The sequence below is a fragment of the Gossypium raimondii genome, unplaced genomic scaffold, assembly GCF_025698545.1.
Source record: "Gossypium raimondii isolate GPD5lz unplaced genomic scaffold, ASM2569854v1 Contig00298, whole genome shotgun sequence".
NCBI lineage: Eukaryota > Viridiplantae > Streptophyta > Magnoliopsida > Malvales > Malvaceae > Gossypium > Gossypium raimondii.
Genome location: NW_026291398.1, coordinates 45,157 through 69,981, shown reverse-complemented (window position 1 = coordinate 69,981; position 24,825 = coordinate 45,157). Strand labels below are relative to the sequence as shown.

The following is a 24,825-nucleotide window of genomic DNA, read 5'->3' as shown; positions in this document are numbered from 1 at the left end:
AGATCTTAAGTCTTTGTCCATTACGTTTCCTTATGGTAAACAAAACAAACATGCATTAAAGTAATGCAAACTTATTGAAAACTTATTAACAAGCTGTAAACATAATGCAAACACACTTATATACTCAATGGAACTAATGCAAATGTTACACTTCAGTATGTAACACATTATAGAGCTTAGTTTCTACACTAATACAAGTTGTAAACACTTGCAATCTTATTCATTAAAACACAAACAACATCAAATCAATACCAAAACATACTTAAATACACACATAATACATAGTAGAACCTAAATACGTCACATATCAGCATGCAACATGTTATAAAGCCTATGTTCTAAGGCATGAACATGATCGAATAAATCTGGAATCGTAGCACAAGTAACGAACAAGGCTTCCCTGAATTTCTTTACCTTAGATCGAGTAATAGGTCCTAATGGTAAGACGTTCGGATCAATTTGCTTTGTTGGTGTGAGCGTGCGCACATCATCCCCCCTTCTGGAAAAGGATTTGTCCTCAAATATGTAGAATCATCATAAGGGGTTAAATCAGATACATTAAATGTGGCACTCACATTGTATTCTCCTGGCAAGTCTAACTTGTAGGCGTTGTCATTCACTTTCTCCAACACCTAAAAAGGACCATCACCACGCGGTAACAGCTTGGACCGCCTCTGGGCTGGAAATCGTTCCTTTCGGAAATGAACCCAAACCCAATCTCCCACATCGAAGGTGACTTGCTTTCTGCCCTTGTTTGCTTGCTTTGTATACTGTTGAGTCCTTCGTTCGAGGTTCTCCTTAACCTGTTGATGCAATTTCTTCACGTATTCTGCTTTTGCTTTACCGTCCCTGTTCATCACCTGTTCCTTCGGCAAAGGCAACATATCTAGAGGCGTAATAGGATTAAAGCCATAAACAACCTCAAAAGGTGACATCTTAGTAGCAGAATGTACAGCATGGTTATAAGGGAATTCAACGTGTGGCAAACAATCTTCCCAAGTTTTGATGTTCTTTTTAATGATGGATCGAAGTAAAGTAGATAAAACTCTGTTAACAACCTCAGTTTGCCCATCAGTCTGGGGATGACAAGTAGTAGAAAACATAAGTTTCGTACCTAGTTTGCTCCAAAGAGTCCCCTAGAAATGACTCAAAAACTTCACATCCCTGTCAGAAACAATCGACCTAGGAATACCATGTAATCGTACAACATCTTTAAAGAACAAGTTAGCCACATTAACAGCATCATCAGTCTTATGGCATGAAATGAAATGTGCCATCTTCGAGAATCTATCAACCACAACAAATATACTATCCCGACCTGTTCTAGTTCGAGATAATCCCAAAATAAAGTCCATTAAAATTTCAGTCCAAAGGGATTCAGGAATAGGTAAAGGTAAGTACATACCATGTGGTGAAACCTTCGATTTTGCTTTCTTACATGTCACACAATGTTCACAGTAGCGTTCAACGTCCCGGTGCATCTTAGGCCAGAAAAAATGCTCTTTTAAGGTGTGTGACATTTTAGTGACCCCAAAATGACCCATCAATCCACCTTCATGTGCTTCACGGATCAGTATATCACGCATTGAACCCTGTGGAATGCATATCCTATTTTCTTTGAAAAGATATCCATCATGCCTGTAGAATTTTCCATCTGCACCTTTCTCACAAGCATTATACTTATCGCAAAAATCATGATCATCAGAGTATAACTCTCGAATATATGCAAATCCAATCAAATGTGAATCAAGATAACTCAATAGTACATATCTGCGTGATAATGCATCAGCAACGACATTATCTTTCCCTTTTTTGTATCGAATGACATAAGGAAAAGATTCTAAGAATTCAACCCATTTAGCATGTCGTTTGTTCAATTTATGCTGACCTGTGATATATCGTAAAGCCTCGTGGTCAATGTGGATCACAAACTCCTTAGGCAACAAGTAATGCTGCCATGTCTCCAATGCCCAAATCAGTGCATACATCTCTTTATCATAAACCGGATAATTCAATGTTGCTCCACTCAGTTTCTCGCTAAAATATGCAACGGCCTCTTTTCACAGATTAGAATGCGCCTATACCAACTCCGTAAGCATCACATTCAATTTCAAAAGTTTTATCAAAGTCAGGTAAGGCTAACACTGGTGCTTTTGTCAAACAATCCTTAATTTTTAGAAAGGCATCTTCTTGTTCTTTTCCCCACAAGAAGCTGGAATTCTTCTTAATAATTCCGGTTAAGGGTACGGTAATAGAACTGAAGTTAGGAACAAACCGTCGATAAAAACTAGCTAAACCATGAAATGATCTAACCTGAGTAATCGATGTCGGTCGTGGCCATTCCTGAATTGCCTTTATTTTCTCATGATCAACCTCAACACCCTGTGCACTCACAATGTAACCAAGAAATGTAAGTCTGTCAGTACAAAACACACATTTCTCTACGTTAGCATACAATCTTTCTTCTCTCAAAGTCTGCAATACAGCTCTCAAATGTTCTACGTGATCCTGCAAAGTCTTGCTATAAACTAAAATGTCATCAAAGTACACAACACAAAACTTTCCAATAAAAGATCGCAGAACATGATTCATTAGTCGCATAAAAGTACTAGGTGCATTACTTAAACCAAAAGGCATCACTAACCATTCATACAAACCTAGCTTTGTTTTGAAGGCTGTCTTCCATTCGTCGCCTTCTCGCATGTGAATCTGATGATATCCACTCTTCAAGTCAATTTTGGAGAAGATGACGGCTCCGCAAAGCTCGTCCAACATGTCATCAAGTCTAGGAATAGGATGACGATACTTAATTGTAATTTGATTCATAGCTCTACAATATACGCACATCCTCCAAGACCTATCTTTCTTCGGTACTAACAACACCGGAACAGCACATGGACTCAGACTTTCTCGAATATAACCCTTGTCCATCAATTCTATAACTTGCCTTTGAAGCTCTTTCGTCTCTTCAGGGTTAGTACGATAAGCTGGTCAATTTGGAATGGTAGCACCTGGAATGAAATCAATCTGGTGCTCAATGCCACGAAGAGGTGGTAATCCCTTCGGTGTTTCTTTCGGAAACACATCCTCAAACTCTTGCAAAAGGGACACAATCGATGCAGGCAAATCAGTAGGGAACTCAGCCAATAAACAATGATCTTTAAACATTAAAATAAATAAGGATTGGTGAGAGGAAGGACATTTCCTGATTTCTCGACTGCTTGCATATACGCTCATCTTTTTCTTCTCCTTTGCAACTCCCTTACTCTTTTTCAAGCTTGTTTGATCTTCAATTACTTGACTCGATGTCAAAGGAGCCAAAGTAATCTTCTTACCTGCATGCATAAAAGAGTATCGATTTGTAAAACCATCATGCATTGCCCTCTTGTCATACTGCCAAGGGCACCCCAAAAGAAGGTGAGTAGCATCCATCGACACAACATCACAAAGGACCTCGTCCTTGTAGTTTCCAATTGAAAATGGTACAACCACTTGTTTCGTCACTTTAAGTTCTCCACCGTCATTCAACCATTGCAACTTGTACGGATTCGGATGCTTTGTCGTCTTAAGACCTAATCTGTCAACCATCACTGAACTAGCAACATTAGTACAACTACCGCTATCAATAATCACAACACATACCTTATCTTGAATCTTGCATCGTGTGTGAAAGATAGTCTCACGTTGTTGCTCGTCTTGCACCTGTTGCACATTCAAACTACGTTTGACAACCATGATCTCCATAACTTGACCAGATTCAGCAACTTCTAGGTTATTCTCTTCATCTTCTTTAGTCGGGAGTTCATGTACATCTTCCTCAGAATCTGACTCGATCTCTCCATCTTCTCGCATCAACATAACCCTCCGATTAGGACACTGGCTAGCAACATGTCCTCTACCAAGGCACTTAAAGCACGTCCATTATCAGCAATGGGAGGCTTTGGTTTGCTGGATTCTCCTGGCTCTCGAATCCGTAATGGCGGTGTGGTGCTTGTTTCCTGGCATTGTTAGGGGTGTATAAAGGATTCGAAAAAGATTTAAATGGAGTATTACCTCGAGTAGAAGCTTTTCTACATTGTTGTCGCTCAATTTTGATCGCCATATGCACCATGTCATCCAACTCAACATAATGTTGCATTTCAACAATGTTTGCTATTTCAGAATTTAAACCTGCCAAAAACCAAGCCATAGTCGCCTCACGGTCCTCAACTATGTTTGCACGCATCATGGACATCTCCATCTCCTTGAAATAGTCCTCAACGCTCCTGTTGCCCTGTTTCAAGGTTTGTAATTTTTGAAATAAATCTCGATGATAGTGAGAAGGAACAAATTGTCTCCGCATGATATGCTTCATATCTTCCCTTGTTCTCACTAGACCTTCACCTGTACGTCGTCGACTAATCAGTAATTGGTCCCACCATACCAGTGCATAGTCAACAAACTCCATAGTCGCTAGTCGAACTTTTTTCGTTCGAGTAGTTATAACACTCAAAACGTGTTCAACCTTGCTTTCCCATGTCGATAAGCATCCGGATCTCGAACGTCCACGAAAAGAAGGTATGGCAATTTAATGTTAGAAATATTATCGTCAATCGTAAGGCGTCTGGTCGTTGATTCACCCTTGGTGAATGTTCAATGTCATTTTCATCATTATGTTCATTATGGATAGATTGTGAACCACCCCCTTCAATCTTGTCCAAACGAGAGTGTATAGGCTCTAATGCATTTTCTAATAGACGTTGCAAGGTGCGAGTAATAGCTTGCATTTGCAAATCTGGTGGTTGATCTCCACCACGACTACGATCTTCTGATCCTATCATCTAAAGCAACACACAAGAATATAGATAATGAGTTAAGTAAAACAAAAGTAAAAGTCCTCATAGCACACTCTCAAAACCTCTTAGTTTTCACTCCAAAGAACTGTGCACTCTAAAATAGCACTCGGTAGCTGTGTTTCACTCAGGAGAATGCGTGAATGACTCTTTTGTCTCCCTTCATTCTCACAACGCTCAATGCCTTTTTCCCTCACAATTTCTCGTGTTTTAGTTCTTTAAAGGACTAATCCAACATTTCGAACTGTTATTATAATTGTGTTGGCTATAAGGAAAACACACAGTTAGAGAGAGAGAAAAAATAAACAAAGGGAAAGGATAAGAAAAGAGTAAAAGGATAAGAAAATAAAATAAACAAAGGAAAAAGGATGAAATTTAAATAATTTAGTTTCTTACTGCAAAGAAGTGTTTTACAACGTTCCTAGCATCGAACAAATAAGAATAGTTCGTTTTGGTTGATATCCAAGCACTTCGCAATTACAGAGTACAAAACTAAACATTATTCAACATTTCAACATAACAAAACACACTTTTTTTTTCTTTCCCAAACTTGATAAATTTCAATTCCTCCTTTATTTTTTTATTTTTTATTTTTGAATATGATTTTTCTTTCTCTTTTTGTTGTTGTTTTTTTTTTTGAATTTTCGAAGCTGATATATATATTTTTTGTTATGAATTTCAAATTTTCTTGTTGGAGAAGAAAAGTACAACAATTCCAACCCTATGCACTGATACCAGATTGATACGACCACGCCTCGGACACACTTTTGGACCAGCTTCCTAAGCATTGTTTGCAAATCCATGCGAGCTGAATTAGTTCATTTTCTTCTCGTTGAGCTCTGTTTAGCTCATTTCCAGCTCACTTGAGCTCAAGTCAGCTCATTCGAGATCAATTCAGCTCAATTTTAACCCAATGAGCTTCTTTTTAGCTTTCTTTAGTTTACATTTATTTTGCTGAAATAAACCATTTAATTTGTCTTTAGTTGAATTAGTTGTTTATTTTAAGTTAATTGATTTGTTAAAATCTGGACAAATAATTAATTAAGTGTTTTAATTATATCTAAATTAAATACTTAATTAATTATGATGTTTTAAATATGTCTGAATTTGTTAATATGTATGGCCGAATTTAATGTGCAAATTATTGAGTTCATATGCTGCTAATTTAATGTGTCTGAAATGCATTTAACTTGCTAATGTTATTTGCTGCAGGTTCATGAACGGATTGGTGCAATGTATGGGAGTGTGCATGCACAATTGAGGTTCAATGGATGGCATTTAAAGTAGCACATGCATTTGGGATGTTCATGCAAGAGGGAGTTGCTGAAAGTTCATGTATTTGAAGATTCATGGATCATATTTATGGGGGAAAGTACATGGGACGTTTCATGCATGATTCATGCATTTTCAAGATGACCATTCAAGTATTTTAGGCACATTAATGCCTCATTCAGCCAAGGGAGATGTAGGATCATTAAAGGGCTGCACATTCATGGAATTATGGAGATTCTTCAAGGCTAAGGATGCATGAATGCATCTAGTGAAGCAACATGATGATTCGGTCAATCCATGCATCATCTCCAAACATGAACCGAATTTTTAATGCTTCATTCATGCACATTCAGCAAATTAATTATTTCTTTCTAGAAATTTCTAGCATATTCATGGCTGAATTCTTAGCCATTAAGTTGCCCATTCGGCTAGCTTAGTCTTTGCCTATAAATAGCTTACTTGTTTATTGTAAAAGGTTACAGAATTTGATCAATTAAAACTTAATAGAACTTTGTTCTTGTGAGGTTACCTCCTCTCTTCTTTCGTTCGAGTCTCGAAGCGACTTATCTAGCTTGCTAGTGGCGTCAATCCGAACTCCATTGAACTTATCACCGAATCGGTGTGGCGTTCAACCATATTATTATACCTTTGGTTCTTACCTCCATATAGGTAACGGGTCAAGGTCCGCTTCTATCTTTTATCAAATTTCACCTTAAGCAATATAAGACTAGGGGCAATACTTTTAGTATTGAATCATTTTAAAGTTTGAGTTCTTTATCCATTTCCATTTATCTATCATCTTTGTAACTTAATTCTTTGTTAAACCGAACCTATCTTTCATCAAACCAAAACCCATCCTTTGAACCCATTTTGCCTACCTTTCGCTTATAAAACATTCAAACTCCATCTATCTACAAATTTGAACGAGCTTCTCGTCGACGATCGGGCATCTTAAGTGAACCTGACTCAATCAACCGGGTCGAATCACATCATTTGGTATCAGAGCTTGCAAAACGATGAGCACTGACGTTCGTAACAAGGCCACAAGTAGGTTCGGAACGTGAAAAAAAAATCAAAAAAAATTTCGAGTTGTAATTTAATTTTTTTTCCTTCCTTGTATTTACCTTACTATTGTATTGGAGTATCACAAAAAAAAATCAAAATTCAAAAAAAATTCGAAAAAAAAAGAAAAAAAGAAGTGAGCAAAAAAAAAGAGTAAAAAGAAGAAGAAAAAAAAGAAGTGAAAAGTCTTGCGAGTTTTATTTTCATCTCTTATTACTTCGATCATCAAGTTTCCCTTCCTACCATTATTTATCCATCCCAACGCCACACTTTAAACCAATTTTTTTCTTTGTTCAGCCTATCTTACACCTGACATTATCCTTTGTAACCCATTTTGAAACCGACCCTCAAGCAGAAAATTAAGTCTACCGAGACGAATTATGAATTTGTGAGACGAGGTCAAGTGGTAAAAGGCAAGAGAGCGTGAGTTCATTTGAGAGAAGAAAAGCCAAATAAGAGTGAAACACGAGTGGTGTGCCATTTATTATTTTCTTTGCGAGAGAACTTGTGAGATTTTGTGGTGAGGATTATTTTTCTTTCTAATTTATCTTTTGTTTTCTAACATTTTGTTGAAACATGTCCGAAGAATTTTCTGAATGTGAATTCCAAGTATGGAAGCGAGAAATGCAAAGGATAATACGATCTGAATTCACGAATACAAAAGGAGAACTCCAAGTAATATCGACAAAGATAAAGAAGATTTGACACTGTTAACATTGACATCAAAATGAGTTCAAGTCTTCAACAATTGGAGAACGAACCGCAACATAAGAATCTGTTTCATACTCGATGCCGAGTCCACGATAAAATTTGTTGCATCATTGTTAATGGTGACATTAGTTCAAATGTGGCCAGCACTAGAATGGTGGAAAAACTTGGCTTACTCGTTACCAAGCATCCCCAACCTTATAAGCTGCGGTGGTTTAACGACAAAGGTGAATTTGAAGTTACTCAACAAGTGTGTGTTGCATATTCCATCGGCAGATACCAAGACGAAGTCGTTTGTGATGTGGTACCTATTCAAGCTTGCCATTTGTTGCTGGGAGCACCATGGCAATTGGATCACAAGGTCACTCACGATGAACGTACCAATAGGTATTCCTTCAAGCATCAAGGAAGGAAAATCACCTTAGCACCGCCACACGGAACAAGTCCATGAGGACCAAATCAAATTGAAAATTTTGGTTGTAAAAGATTTTGAGCGAGAAAAGAATAAAGAAAATGAAAATGAAAGAAATGAAAAAGAAAAATATGAAAATGAGATTTCAAAAATAAAAGAGAGTGAAAAGCAAAAGAGATTGAAAAGAAATTGAAAGAGAAGAAAAAGAAAGAGTGGAAAAAGAAATTGAAAGAGAGCTTGAAAAGAAATCGAGTGGAAAAGAAAAAGAGTTCGCAAAAGAAACGAGTGAAGAAAGCAAGCAAGAAAAAGTAAGGAAAATTTTTGCTAACCCTGTTTGAGTTTGCTTTTGATTCTTCTTTGTTTCAGTTTGCAAAATTTCACCCACTGATTGGTTCCAACTTCATTATCTTTCGACATACGATGTTTTCAATTAATTGAAAAGGTAAGTTGGATGTTGTGAATAATTTTCAAACTTTCAAGGTAAGTCGTAAGAATCTTTTGGTCTTCATTCGATTGTGATTTGTTTTCTATCGATCAATTCGCCATTTTGTTGGTCTTAGAGAGCCCATTCAAACATTTGTTTTGTTGTTTAACCTTGGATCGAAATGTTGATTTTTCCTTGAAAGGAGTCTTGCAATGCTCTAATCACCATTTGTTTCCTACTGATTTCCATCACGATCAATTGCAAGATATCATTCTTCCAATGTTTCAAGGTAAGCAAGGTATGAATGTTGAAAATTTTAAAGCACCTCTGCCTTTTCCGATTGTTGGTGTACACATTGTTGATGATTTGGTCTTTAGAAAAAATCTAAACTTTGATGTGGCTACTTGTCATTCTTTGATTGATGATGATCCATTTGTTTTTTCTGATGATAAGAAGATTCTTGTTTTTGAAAAATATTATTTTCTTGATGGTATTGGTTGTTTATCTTTAACTAGCAATGGAATGCATGTTTTGGATGCTCGAGATGAAAGTCCGTATAAATTGTTCATTCTAACTGATCCTGTTGAAAAGGAATGGAAATGTATTAATGAGTATGGCATCAGCAAGATTTTTGATGAAGAACGAATAAAACAGCACCAACAAAATAAGGAATTGTGTGATCAAAAGTCGACATATCATCTGTTTGGTTGTGTTGATAATGTGAATTATCTAATTTGTGGTGTGAAATTTCCATGTTTTCGTAAATCTTTTCGAACAAAATTTAAAGGGTTTGCTTGTTTGAATTTGAGTATGCTAACACCCTCGTTGCCATTTGGATCGAGTAGTCAAAATCATTTGTTTAATCCTGGAGTTTGTTATTATGAATCATCCATGAAAGAAAGCAAGCATCGTAAATTTTGTTTGAATGAATGTGTAAACAATCTTTGTTTGTATGATGCTTTGTCTTTAAGTTTGAAAATGAGACATGTGAATCTTGTTGGTTTGTTAAGTCAAAATCAAAATTTTGTTTCCGGAGGTTGTTCTCAACTGTGGTCTAAAAGATCCGAACATGTTTTGCATGATAATGATTTTGAGTTGCTTAGTGTTCTTTCTATGAAGTCTGTCATGAAATTGCCAAATCAAATTGAAATGGCAAGAGAAAATTTTGTTTTGACCGGAGATTATTATTCTTTGTTCTTGTTAAAAGGGCTTGGATTTTATAATTCGACCTTGAGATTATGCCTTTCGATTGTTTTGTGATTTAGGTTTGTTTCTATCGAAAAAATGGTAAGAACAATTTCTATTTTTGACCCTGGTATCGGTTTATTTGTTCGAATTGTGAATCAAATTTTGGAAAGTTCCTTTGTGCTTAACCTTCATCGTGTTACTAATTCGTTCTATTCTTTTATAGGTAACGATGTGAGGTGGTACCCTTCTAAAGAGGGAGGGCATGCGAATGAGCTTCTTTCGATCCAAGCCATTTGTGGCTATCAAAATCTTGAACAATTTTTCGCGAGCAAATGGCCCGATTTGGGGACAAATCGCTTTAAAGAGGGAGGGGATGATACGACCACGCCTCGGACACACTTTTGGACCAGCTTCCTAAGCATTGTTTGCAAATCCATGTGAGCTGAATTAGTTCATTTTCTTCTCGTTGAGCTCTGTTTAGCTCATTTCCAGCTCACTTGAGCTCAAGTCAGCTCATTCGAGATCAATTCAGCTCAATTTTAACCCAATGAGCTTCTTTTTAGCTTTCTTTAGTTTGCATTTATTTTGCTGAAATAAACCATTTAATTTGTCTTTAGTTGAATTAGTTGTTTATGATACGAGTCATAAAGGCCCAATCCAAGTTCAAGAACGTGATGGGCTCAAATTGCCACAAGGCCCAATAACAAGATCAAAGGCCCGACAAATGCGGTCCAAACTAAATGGGACCATTCAAGAGCTTGTTAGCAAGGCCTTAGATGCATACACGAGAGAACAAGAAAATCAAGATTCACTTTCTTGTTTTCAAGAAAATCAAGAAACCGAATCTTGGCCCAATTTTGCTGTTCGAAGAGATTTCAAGAATCAAGAAAATCAAGATTTCAAATCTTGGAAATCTTGGTCCAAGAAACCAAATCTTGCAGCCAAAACGCATTGGATCTCCATTACGAGCGTCAACGACCCAATTTTGGTAGGAGATGGATCACGAGCCCAAATTCTTGAAGGCGAGGCCCAATAACCAAAATTTAGCCCAATCAAGAAATTTCTTCATACTTAGTTGAAAAATCAGGCCAAAATGTTAAAGGGCCCAATTTGTAAACATCTTACTTGTTTAATTTAATTTTTTAATCTTTAGGAGCATTACATGTAAAATTCGCCCAAAACAACCCATATAAGTGCATGGCGAATTTACCTTGTTATTTTATTAATTAGGTTTAATTTTTATTAGTTACTTGTGAGATTAGGATTTGTTGGAGGCCTATATAAGCATTGGCCAGCCACCCTTTGTAAAAATCATCTTATTATTATTTTTCTATCAAATTTCAGATTTGTTGAGTGCAGAATTTTCTTTGGGGTTTTCTCCAAGAATTCTCTCTTGAGTTTTCTTTAGAAGTTGTTTTAACAATCTTTTGATTGTGGGAGCCATCTTCAACCTTCTTCTTGCCATCGATATTCTTTGGAGGGGAGATTAGAGCCGTTTGAAGGAATTTGTGAATTCTTTCGGGAATTCAAGGGTTCTTAGGACTTTTCTTTAATTCCTTGCTGTTCAATTTATTTTCTTTATTATTGCTTGTGCCGATTCTTCTTCTAATTTTCTTTGCTGTTTTTGTTTGTGTTTCAGCCTTGATTAAACTCCAAGAACTCTTCGTTTAATCGATCCCTTTTATTGGCAGCAACTATTCGATCCAAAAATCCCCAAAATTTAGGGTTCTTGCCATTTTTTTTATTTCTTCTTGTTGGGTGAAATTAGGCTGCTGGAATTTGGGCATTCTTGGCCGATTCAAGTTATTGACAGATTAGCACTCTTTCTTTACTTCCAAATTCGTTCAATTTCATTAATTTCTTTCTTTTCTTTTGTCGCCCAAATCCCTAATTTTCTATTAAAGATCTGATTGATTTAATTCGTTGCTGTTTAGTGTTCTTGAACAGATTCGGCTTGTGGAGAATTGATCTTGGAGTTCGATTTTGTCTTCTTGAACTACGAAAACATCTATTCATTCGTTCTTTGTGTCTTGCTGTTCATTTAATTGAATTTGGGGATTTAATTCCAGATCTGATTAGTTTAATCTTGTTCTTTGTTTTAATTTCAGATCTATTCGTTTAGAGCTTTCGTAGGAGTTTCTCGTGACTTGGCAACTCGATCTTGGTCCGCGCGCCACCCTGTATCATTTGGTATCAGATTTTGGGCGTTTTGGGTGTTCTTGGTTGATTTCTAAACTGATCTCTATTTTTTAAAGCACAAACAGCAGTTTTACCCAGAAAAATTGTTCAAAAAAATTCATTTGGGTGGGTAAACGTTGTCCGATTGATCTGAAATTTTACATACATATTTGTGGCACTGTGATTGAATATAAAAAATTTATTCCCGCAAAAAAATCAGTCAAAAAAGTCAAAAAATCAAAAAAGACGAAATTTAATAAAAAATTAAAAAAAAGATTCAGCGGGTTGAATTTGGTGCCAAAAATTTCCAGATCAAAAATTCAATATTTAAGGACATTCCAGATTTAATTTCGTGATTTTTAGAGATCGGGAACACCTCGAACAAAGTTGTCAAGTTACTCCGCAGTTTTTCAGGTTTTCTGGTTTTAGCAATTTTTATTGATTCTTAGCTGTAGGTTTTCATTTGTTTGCTTTTTATTCTTCTGTTACGTTATCTAACACCTTCTTGTTTCTTGTGTTAGTAGGATTTACACGTGTGCACAACTTCTTCCTCGGTGCAACACGAATCAATTGGTGTCTCGTCAGTTTTTTGGCATCCTAGTGCAAATTAGGATTCTTTGGTAGTTTGGTTCATACTCTCTAATTGGTTGATATAAACTCTGATAAAGAACTCACAAGATTGAATTCTACCTCATTGAGAATTTGAATTTTCTTTTTGAGTGACTAACGGTGAGGTTTGCTAACTTTTATTTTTGAGTGTTGAGTGTTTATTTTTGCAGCTTTTTTGGGAAGATGTCTAAAGATGACCATAATGATACACTTATGGAAGTCCAACAACAGTTAGAAGGACACGCTGCTGCAATCACACAAATAAATGCTACCCTTCAAGCATTGAATACTACTTTGAATGAGGTACGAATGAATCAAGAACTTCAATATCGAGATCCAATCGGGAAGATAGGAATAATCAGCCCCATAGGCGCGCCCTCGACGTGTCCCTAGATTGGATGATGATTTTCATGATCGTGGACAACCTTCTTTGGCAAAACCGAAATTCACAATTCCCCAATTTCGTGGTAAGAATGATCCCGACGCTTATTGTGAATGGGAATCTAAGATTGAACTCATGTGTCGGTATTATAAATGTCCGGATGATGAAAAGGTAGCGTTAGCAACACCGAATTTTTCGATTATGCATTAAGTTGGTGGACTCAACTTGGGGTAAACCGCCATCGAATTATGAAGGTGAGATTTTGACATGGGATGAGTTGAAGCAGATTATGCGTAAAGGTTTATTCCACCTCACTACTATAGAGAAATTAAAACAAAGTTGAGAAGACTTATCCAAGGTAGTAGGACGGTGGATGAATATTTTAAAGAGATGGAGATGCTCATTCGAGAGCTAATGTGGAGGAAGATGAAGAAACAACTATGGTTCGATTCATTGATGGTTTGAACAGCCGATAGCTAATACATTAAGGCTACAAACTTACATTGATTTGGAAGAAGCGTTCACAAAGCCATTGAGATCGAGCAACAATTAAAGGAACAAAGGTTTGGGTCCTTCTCTACTTCACAATATTATCGAGGTAACAATTCCAATTCGATTTTAAGAGTTCAAAACCACCTTTTGTTACTAACAAGTCTTCTTTGAGTAATGGAAGTAAACAATCGATTGGAAGAAAGGGCTCCTGCTAAAACGCAAACACCTTCTAAGCAGCCCAATTTAGGTGATTCAAGTGCGAAGAGGACTCGTGAGATTGAATGCTTTAAGTGCAAAGGGCGTGGTCATTATAGTAGAGAATGCCCTAACACGAGATTACTTCTTCTAAAAGATAACGGTGAGTACACGTCCGACTCGATAATACGATCCGGATATGCGAACTTGTGGATGATGGTGATAATGGCGACGAGTTGGTCGAACCACCAAAGGAAGGGGACTTTGCTAACTTTCAATGCCTTGTAGTTCGTCAACCCTTAACATTCGGATGAAAGATGATGATAGCCAAAGGGCCAATATTTTCCATTCTCGGTGTTTTATTAAAGGTAACTTATGTTCACTCATTATTGATAGTGGTAGTTGCTCAAATGTGGTGAGTAGCTATTTGGTTGATTCTTTAAAGTTACCTTGCACCAAACACCCTAAGCCATATCACCTTCGGTGGCTTAATGAATGTTCAAGTTAAAGTTACGAAACAGTCCTTGGTCACTTTTAAACTCGGCAATTATGAGGATGAAGTATGGTGTGATGTAGTCCCAATGCATGCGGCACACTTGCTCCTTGGACGACCTTGGCAATTTGATCGTGATGTTACACACCAAGGTAAACTTAATCGATACTCCCTTGTATTTAAAGGTAAGAAATTCACTTTTGCTCCTTTAAATCCTCTTGATGTATATAAAGATCAATTGAGGATGATAAAATTTTGTGAGGGGTAAGGAGAAAGAGCAAGTTCAAAAGACGAGAGAAAAGAGGCTAATAGTAGTGGAAAAGTCAAAATTTAAAAAGCCCAAAGGTAAGTGAACCTCTAGTGGTAAAATGAGCGGAAAAAATCTTTTGGCAACAAAAAAAGATGTGAAGAGAGCCCTACTTAATAAACAGCCTTGTATCCTTGTGAGGTTTAGGCAAAATTATTTATCTTTATCTAACATTAACGAAAATCTGCCTAGTATGTTTCAATCTCTTTTGCGGATTATGAGGATGTTTTTAGTGAGGCCCCTAAAGGTTTACCACCTTTACGAGGGATAGAACATCAAATTGACTTAGTACCCGGAGCTTCGATTCCTAATCGACCAGCCTATAGATGCAATCCCGAGGAGACAAAGGAATTGCAAAGGCAAGTTGAAGAGTTACTAGACAAAGGGTACATTCGTGAAAGCCTAAGCCCTTGTCTTTGTTCTGTCCTATTGGTACCAAAGAAAGATGGTACGTGTCGAATGTGTGTTGATTGCCGCCAATCAACAAAATAACGATAAAGTATCGACACCCAATTCCTAGACTTGATGATATGCTTGATGAATTACATGGTTCATTATATTTACTAAAATTGATTTAAAAGCGGTTATCATCAAATTCGAATGAGGAAGGGATGAATGGAAAACACCTTTAAAACAAAATTTGGATTGTATGAATGGTTAGTTATGCCTTTCGCCTTACTAATGCACCTAGCACATTTATGAGATTAATGAATCATGTTTTAAGGCTTCACTTGGGTAAATTTGTAGTGGTTTATTTTGATGATATTTTAATTTACTCAAAGACTTTAGATGATCATGTTTTCCATGTTCGAACTGTTTTGGATATTCTACTAATGAAAGATTATTTGCCAACCTTGATAAATGCACATTCTGTTGTGATAAACTAATATTCTTAGGTTTCATAGTTAGTGCTCAAGGTATTCATGTCGACGAGGACAAAGTCAAGGCAATTAAGGAGTGGCCAACTCTAAATCGAATCGAGGTGAGATCTTTCCATGGTTTAGCTAGTTTTATAGACGATTTGTGAAAGATTTCTCTACTATTGCTGCCCCATTGACAGAGGTTATAAAGAAATCGATGGGTTTCAAATGGGGTGAAACCCAAGAAAAGGCCTTTCAAACTCTAAAAGCTAAGTTATGTTCGCTCCTTTGCTTAAATTACCCGATTTTGCTAAAACTTTTGAACTTGAGTGTGATGCTTGAGAATTGGAATCGGCGCTTTTAATGCAAGATAAGCAACCTATTGCTTATTTTAGTGAGAAATTGAACGGTGCACGTTAAATTACTCGACTTATGACAAAGAACTATTGGCATTAGTTCGTGCACTTCAAGTATGGCAACATTATTTGCTGCCTAATGAGTTTGTCATACATACGATCATGAGTCTCTTAAATGGTTAAAGGGACAAGGTAAGTTGAGTAAAAGACATGCCCGATGGGTAGAATTCATTGAAACATTTCCTTATGTGATACAATATAAAACAGTAAAGATAATGTAGTTGCAGATGCTTTGTCTCGACGATATGCTTTAATGACTACATTGAATGCTAAAGTCTTAGGGTTTGAACACATTAAAGAATTATATGATGTCGATCTTGATTTGCCATATCTATAAGAATTATGGACATACTACTTTTGAAAAATTTTATCTTGTAGATGGCTTTCTTTTTCAGATGAACAGGTTATGCATACCAAAGTGTTCCATGAGAGACTTATTGATTCATGAAGCCCACAAAGGAGGTTTAATGGGACATTTTGGAGTGGCCAAGACACTAGATATCTTGCACGAACACTTTCATTGGCCACATATGAAGAAGGATGTGGAAAAGGTATGTTCCAAGTGCATTACATGCAAACAAGCAAAATCTAAGGTAATGCCTCATGGCCTTTACACTCTCTACCGATTCCTACTTCACCTTGGGTAGATTTATCCATGGATTTTATTTTAGGTTTGCCTCGAACAAAAAAAGGAAGAGATAGTATATTTGTTGTTGTTGACAGGTTTTCAAAGATGTCACATTTTATTCCTTGTCACAAAATAGATGATGCTACACATGTGGCAGACTTATTCTTTAAAGAAGTGGTAAGATTTCATGGCATCCCTAAAACAATTATTTCTGATAGAGATGTCAAATTCCTTAGCCACTTTTGGAAGGTATTGTGGGGTAAGCTTGGTACTAAATTGCTTTATTCTACTACATGTCACCCCCAACCGATGGTCAAACCAAGTAGTTAATCGAATCTTAGGGACTCTATTACGAGCTATGGTGGGAAAGAACATTAGAAATTGGGAAGAATGCCTACCATTCGTTGAATTTGCATATAATAGATCTATTCATTCTACAACTGGTTATTCCCCATTTGAACTTGTTTATGGTTTTAACCCACTAACAATTACTTGATCTTGGGCCATTACCTCTTGAACATGTTACAATTTAGATGGCGAATGAAAGTCGAGTTGGTGAAATCCTTACATGAGAAGGCTAGACAATGAATAGCCAAAACAAATGATGCCAACACCAACAAAGCAAACAAGGCATAAACGGGTTGTACTAGAACCCGGAGATTGGGTTTGGGTCCATTTGAGGAAAGAACGATTTCCTACAAAAGGAAGACTAAGTTGGACCCAAGGGCGATGGGCCTTTCCAAGTACTCGGCGGATCAACGATAATGCCTATAAAATTGATCTACCCGGTGAGTACAATGTAAGTTCTACTTTTAATGTGGTGACTTGTCCCCATTTGATTTTTAGATTCGAGGATGAATCTTTTTGAGGAAGGGGGAATGATACGAGTCATAAAGGCCCAATCCAAGTTCAAGAACGTGATGGGCTCAAATTGCCACAAGGCCCAATAACAAGATCAAAGGCTGACAAATGTGGTCCAAACTAAATGGGACCATTCAAGAGCTTGTTAGCAAGGCCTTAGATGTATACACGAGAGAACAAGAAAATCAAGATTCACTTTCTTGTTTTCAAGAAAATCAAGAAACCGAATCTTGGCCCAATTTTGCTTGTTCAAGAGATTTCAAGAATCAAGAAAATCAAGATTTCAAATCTTGGAAATCTTGCTCCAAGAAACCAAATCTTGCAGCCAAAACGCATTGGATCTCCATTACGAGCGTCAACGACCCAATTTTGGTAGGAGATGGATCACGAGCCCAAATTCTTGAAGGCGAGGCCCAATAACCAAAATTTAGCCCAATCAAGAAATTTCTTCATACTTAGTTGAAAAATCAGGCCAAAATGTTAAAGGGCCCAATTTGTAAACATCTTACTTGTTTAATTTAATTTTTTTAATCTTTAGGAGCATTACATGTAAAATTCGGCCCAAAACAACCCATATAAGTGCATGGCCGAATTTACCTTGTTATTTTATTAATTAGGTTTAATTTTTATTAGTTACTTGTGAGATTAGGATTTGTTGGAGGCCTATATAAGCATTGGCCAGCCACCCTTTGTAAAAATCATCTTATTATTATTTTTCTATCAAATTTCGATTTGTTGAGTGTAGAATTTTCTTTGGGGTTTTCTCCAAGAATTCTCTCTTGAGTTTTCTTTAGAAGTTGTTTTAACAATCTTTTGATTGTGGGAGCCATCTTCAACCTTCTTCTTGCCATCGATATTCTTTGGAGGGGAGATTAGAGCCGTTTGAAGGAATTTGTGAATTCTTTCGGGAATTCAAGGGTTCTTAGGACTTTTCTTTAATTCCTTGCTGTTCAATTTATTTTCTTTATTATTGCTTGTGCCGATTCTTCTTCTAATTTTCTTTGCTGTTTTTGTTTGTGTTTCAGCCTTGATTAAACTCCAAGAACTCTTCGTTTAATCGATCCCTTTTATTGGCAGCAACTATTCGATCCAAAAATCCCCAAAATTTAGGGTTCTTGCCATTTTTTTTATTTCTTCTTGTTGGGTGAAATTAGGTCTGGAATTTGGGCATTCTTGGCGATTCAAGTTATTGATGATTAGCACTCTTTCTTTACTTCCAAATTCGTTCAATTTCATTAATTTCTTTCTTTTCTTTTGTCGCCCAAATCCCTAATTTTCTATTAAAGATCTGATTGATTTAATTCGTTGTTGTTTAGTGTTCTTGAACAGATTCGCTTGTGGAGAATTGATCTTGGAGTTCGATTTTGTCTTCTTGAACTACGAAAACATCTATTCATTCGTTCTTTGTGTCTTCTTTGTTCATTTAATTGAATTTGGGGATTTAATTCCGGATCTGATTAGTTTAATCTTGTTCTTTGTTTTAATTTCAGATCTATTCGTTTAGAGCTTTCGTAGGAGTTTCTCGTGACTTGGCAACTCGATCTTGGTCCGCGCGCCACCCCGTATCAGTTTATTTTAAGTTAATTGATTTGTTAAAATCTGGACAAATAATTAATTAAGTGTTTTAATTATATCTAAATTAAATACTTAATTAATTATGATGTTTTAAATATGTCTGAATTTGTTAATATGTATGGCCAAATTTAATGTGCAAATTATTGAGTTCATATGCTGCTAATTTAATGTGTCTGAAATGCATTTAACTTGCTGATGTTATTTGCTGCAGGTTCATGAACGGATTGGTGCAATGTATGGGAGTGTGCATGCACAATTGAGGTTCAATGGATGGCATTTAAAGTAGCACATGCATTTGGGATGTTCATGCAAGAGGGAGTTGCTGAAAGTTCATGTATTTGAAGATTCATGGATCATATTTATGGGGGAAAGTACATGGGACGTTTCATGCATGATTCATGCATTTTCAAGATGACCATTCAAGTATTTTAGGCACATTAATGCCTCATTCAGCCAAGGGAGATGTAGGATCATTAAAGGGCTGCACATTCATGGAATTATGGAGATTCTTCAAGGCTAAGGATGCATGAATGCATCTAGTGAAGCAACATGATGATTCGGTCAATCCATGCATCATCTCCAAACATGAACCGAATTTTTAATGCTTCATTCATGCACATTCAGCAAATTAATTATTTCTTTCTAGAAATTTCTAGCATATTCATGGCTGAATTCTTAGCCATTAAGTTGCCCATTCGGCTAGCTTAGTCTTTGCCTATAAATAGCTTACTTGTTTATTGTAAAAGGTTACAGAATTTGATCAATTAAAACTTAATAGAACTTTGTTCTTGTGAGGTTACTGATACGACCCTGCCCCGAAAACATCCTTGGTTCAGTTCATCAGGCGACAATCGCAAATTCTTGCAAGTTGATCGAGATTGTTTCAGTTCAATGGAGCTCAAATTCGAGCTAATTTCAGCTCATTGAATTTGAACTTCAATTTATTTTAACTTATGCTTTTAAATAGTTGCTGGAATAAATTAAGTTCATTAGTTAGTTTATTAATTTCAGCATGCACATGATTTAATTTGGGTCTAATAATTTTTATATTAAATTTTCTTTATTTAGTATATGATTTAATTATGTTTTCAATTAGTACACATTCATTTGTCATAGGTTAAGGCATGCATTTAATTTGTCTATGTTTCAAATTAATTTATTATGTCTCATTATTGACTTAATGTGTTTGAAGTCCAAATTAAATTAATTGTCTTTAGATGCATTATTTGACCGAATTTAATTTGTGTTTGCGGTCATTAAATTCGCTACTTAATGGCTAAGGAGACATGCATTTAAGGTGATGTTCCCATGCATGGAACGGCATTTAAAGGAAGCAAAGACATGGATTTAATGAGATGTTCCCATGCATGGACGGCATTAATGAAAGCATGCAAGGGGGGACGTTTTTGAATGGCATTAAAGTCGGTATTGCTTGGTGCAAAGAAAGAGTCGTTGTTTGGGAATTTCAAGTGGCCATTCGGCCAAAACATGTTTGTTGCTTGTTTGTTTAAACCAAGGTGACGTTTCATGCTTCCAAGGAGCATTAAAGGCCGTCTTCAGTTCCAAAGTGATGCTTATTGTTGTCTTGAACACACCAAAGGACTTACAAATTTAGTTCAGCTCATTTAAGTTGAAGGAAAGTATTTAGGAGCTATTTGTGTGCCCAAGACGTCATTTAAAGTCTGCTGCTGGCCATCCAATTTCCAAGGCTGATTATTGAAGGATATTAAAGATTTTGATGCCATTGCCGTCCCCAAGGTCTAGGATTCTTCAAAGGAGTGAACTTAGCTCTTAAGCTATTTTAGTTCATTAAATTTGCTCATTTAATCTGAATTTTGTGACCATTCGGTTGGGCACATTATAGACTATAAATATGTTGTAAATGGCTTGTTGGAGGGACTTTTTGGCTAAAATTTATGTTAAATTTGAGACTTGAGAGATTATCCAATTCTCCTTGTTCTTTTCTCGAACCGAATCGACTTATCAACTTTCTTGTGGCGTCAATTCTTTTCCTTGAAACCGAACTTATCACCTTTATTGGTGTGGCGTTCCTATACCTCTGGTTCCTATCATTCTTGGTAGAGGGTCAAGGTTAATCTTCCAATTCAAACCAAAGTTTTACCTAAGTGTCCTATTAAGATTCGGGTCAACAATTTCTATATTGTTGGTTCTTTCTTTGGCCTTAGCCTAAATTTTATCTACCCATCCCATTATTCATCTTTCAACTTTCATTTGAAAACCTTTCCATTCGATTTAGTAATTATTTTTGCTACCAAAACTAAGCTACTCTAGAACAAGTAACTTCTTACTCGAATTCACGATTGGGCAATACATACGACTCGAGACATCCATAACCGAGCTCGTATCAGTTACCTCCTCTCTTCTTTCGTTCGAGTCTCGAAGCGACTTATCTAGCTTGCTAGTGGCGTCAATCCGAACTCCATTGAACTTATCACCGAACCGGTGTGGCGTTCAACTATATTATTATACCGTTGGTTCTTACCTCCATATAGGTAACGGGTCAAGGTCCGCTTCTATCTTTTATCAAATTTCACCTTAAGCAATATAAGACTAGGGGCAATACTTTTTAGTATTGAATCATTCTTAAAGTTTGAGTTCTTTATCCATTTCCATTTATCTATCATCTTGGTAACTTAATTCTTTGTTAAACCGAACCTATCTTTCATCAAACCAAAACCCATCCTTTGAGCCCATTTTGCCTACCTTTCGCTTATAAAACATTCAAACTCCATCTATCTACAAATTTGAACGAGCTTCTCGTCGACGATCGGGCATCTTAAGTGAACCCGACTCAATCAACCGGGCCGGATCACATCACAGATGATACGATGTAGCCTAATGAAACAGACTATCTTCGTATGTTACGGATCTAGGAATGTTGTAAGCACGTTCCTGCAACAAGAAAACAGCAAGGAATTAAAGAAATAATCATGGTAAAATATGGGTAAAATATCCATCTGCACCATTCTCACAAGCATTATACTTATCGCAAAAATCATGATCATCAGAGTATAACTCTCGAATATATGCAAATCCAATCAAATGTGAATCAAGATAACTCAATAGTACATATCTGCGTGATAATGCATCAGCAACGACATTATCTTTCCCTTTTTTGTATCGAATGACATAAGGAAAAGATTCTAAGAATTCAACCCATTTAGCATGTCGTTTGTTCAATTTATGCTGACCTATGATATATCGTAAAGCCTCGTGGTCAGTGTGGATCACAAACTCCTTAGGCAACAAGTAATGCTGCCATGTCTCCAATGCCCAAATCAAGCATACATCTCTTTATCATAAACCGGATAATTCAATGTTGCTCCACTCGGTTTCTCGCTAAAATATGCAACGGCCTCTTTTCCTCGTATTAAACCGTGCTTATACCAACTCCGAAGCATCACATTCAATTTCAAAAGTTTTATCAAAGTCGTAAGGCTAACACCGGTGCTTTTGTTAAACAATCCTTAATTTTCGAAAGGCATCTTCTTGTTCTTTACCCCACAAGAAGTCGGAATTCTTTTAATAATTCGATTAAGGGTGCGGTAATAGAACTGAAGTTAGGAACAAACCGTCGATAAAAACTAGCTAAACCATGAAATGATCTAACCTGAGTAATCGATGTCGGTCGTGGCCATTCCTGAATTGCCTTTATTTTCTCATGATCAACTTCAACACCTGCAGCACTCACAATGTAACCAAGAAATGTAAGTCCATCAAGATAAAACACACATTTCTCTACGTTACCATACAATCTTTCTTTTCTCAAAGTCTGCATCTGACTCTCAGATGTTCTACGTGATCCTGCAAAGTCTTGCTATAAACTAAAATGTCATCAAAGTACACAACACAAAACTTTCCAATAAAAGATCGCAGAACATGATTCATTAGTCGCATAAAAGTACTAGGTGCATTCCTTAAACCAAAAGGCATCACTAACCATTCATACAAACCTAGCTTTGTTTTGAAGGTTGTCTTCCATTCGTCACCTTCTCGCATGCGAATCTGATGATATCCACTCTTCAAGTCAATTTTGGAGAAGATGACGGCTCCGCAAAGCTCGTCCAACATGTCATCAAGTCTAGGAATAGGATGACGATACTTAATTGTAATTTGATTCACAGCTCTACAATCTACGCACATCCTCCAAGACCCATCTTTCTTCGGTACTAACAACACCGGAACAACACATGGACTCAGACTTTCTCGAATATAACCCTTGTCCATCAATTCTGCAACTTGCCTTTGAAGCTCTTTCGTCTCTTCAGGATTGGTACGATAAGCTGGTCGAGTTGGAATGGTAGCACCTGGAATGAAATCAATCTGGTGCTCAATGCCACGAAGAGGTGGTAATCCCTTCGGTGTTTCTTTCGGAAACACATCCTCAAACTCTTGCAAAAGGGACACAATCGATGCAGGCAAATCAGCAGGGAACTCAGCCAATAAACAATGATCTTTAAATATTAAAATAAACAAGGATTGGTGAGAGGAAAGACATTTCCTGATTTCTCGACTGCTTGCATATACGCTCATCTTTTTCTTCTCCTTTGCAACTTCCTTACTCTTTTTCAAGCTTGTTTGATCTTCAATTACTTGACTCGGTGTCAAAGGAGCCAAAGTAATCTTCTTACCTGCATACATAAAAGAGTATCGATTTGTAAAACCATCATGCATTGCCCTCTTGTCATACTGCCAAGGGCGCCTTAAAAGAAGGTGAGTAGCATCCATCGACACAACATCACAAAGGACCTCGTCCTTGTAGTTTCCAATTGAAAACGGTACAACCACTTGTTTCGTCACTTTAAGTTCTCCACCGTCATTCAACCACTGCAACTTGTACGGATTCGGATGCTTGTCGTCTTAAGACCTAATCTGTCAACCATCACTGAACTAGCAACATTAGTACAACTATCGCTATCAATAATCACAACACATACCTTATCTTGAACCTTGCATCGTGTGGGAAAGATAGTCTCACATTGTTGCTCGTCTTGCACCTGTTGCACATTCAAACTACGTTTGACAACCATGATCTCCATAACTTGACCAGATTCAGCAACTTCTAGGTCATTCTCTTCATCTTCTTTAGTCGGGAGTTCATGTACATCTTCCTCAGAATCTGACTCGATCTCTCCATCTTCTCGCATCAACATAACCCTCCGATTAGGACACTGGCTAGCAACATGTCCTCTACCAAGGCACTTAAAGCACTGAATATCTCTTGATCGTTCTGGTGCCACCATTGGTTGTTTGCCACGTCCATTATCAGCAATGGGAGGCTTTGGTTTGCTGGGTTCGCCTGGCTCTTGAATCCGTAATGGCGGTTGTGGTGCTTGTTTCCTAACATTGTTAGGGGTGTATAAAGGATTCGAAAAAGATTTAAATGGAGTATTACCTCGAGTAGAAGCTTTTCTACATTGTTGTCGCTCAATTTTGATCGCCATATGCACCATGTCATCCAACTCAACATAATGTTGCATTTCAACAATGTTTTCTATTTCAGAATTTAAACCTGCCAAAAACCGAGCCATAGTCGCCTCACGGTCCTCAACTATGTTTGCACGCATCATGGACATCTCCATCTCCTTGAAATAGTCCTCAACGCTCCTGTTGCCCTGTTTCAAGGTTTGTAATTTCTGAAATAAATCTCGATGATAGTGAGAAGGAACAAATCGTCTCCACATGATACGCTTATATCTTCCCATGTTCTCACTAGACCTTCACCTGTACGTCGTCGACTAATCAGTAATTGGTCCCACCATACCAGTGCATAGTCAACAAACTCCATAGCTGCTAGTCGAACTTTTTTCTCGCTCGGTAGTTATAACACTCAAAAACGTGTTCAACCTTGCTTTCCCATGTCAGATAAGCATCTGGATCTGAACGTCCCTGAAAAGAAGGTATGGCAAC

The 24,825-nt window shown here is 37.0% G+C and overlaps 1 protein-coding gene across 1 annotated transcript; it reads right to left on the bottom strand.

Annotated features, from left to right (window-relative positions):
- Positions 1 to 4,499: 4,499 nt before the first annotated feature.
- LOC105771894 (uncharacterized) lies at positions 4,500 to 24,620 on the bottom strand. The gene is made up of 5 exons (XM_052627406.1): positions 23,853 to 24,620; positions 23,090 to 23,742; positions 22,869 to 22,996; positions 22,526 to 22,719; positions 4,500 to 4,820 (listed from the first exon to the last, which is right to left on the bottom strand). The coding sequence occupies exons 1-5, from the start codon at positions 24,618 to 24,620 to the stop codon at positions 4,500 to 4,502; spliced, it is 2,064 nt and encodes a 687-aa protein (XP_052483366.1).
- Between the last annotated feature and the right edge of the window lie 205 nt (positions 24,621 to 24,825).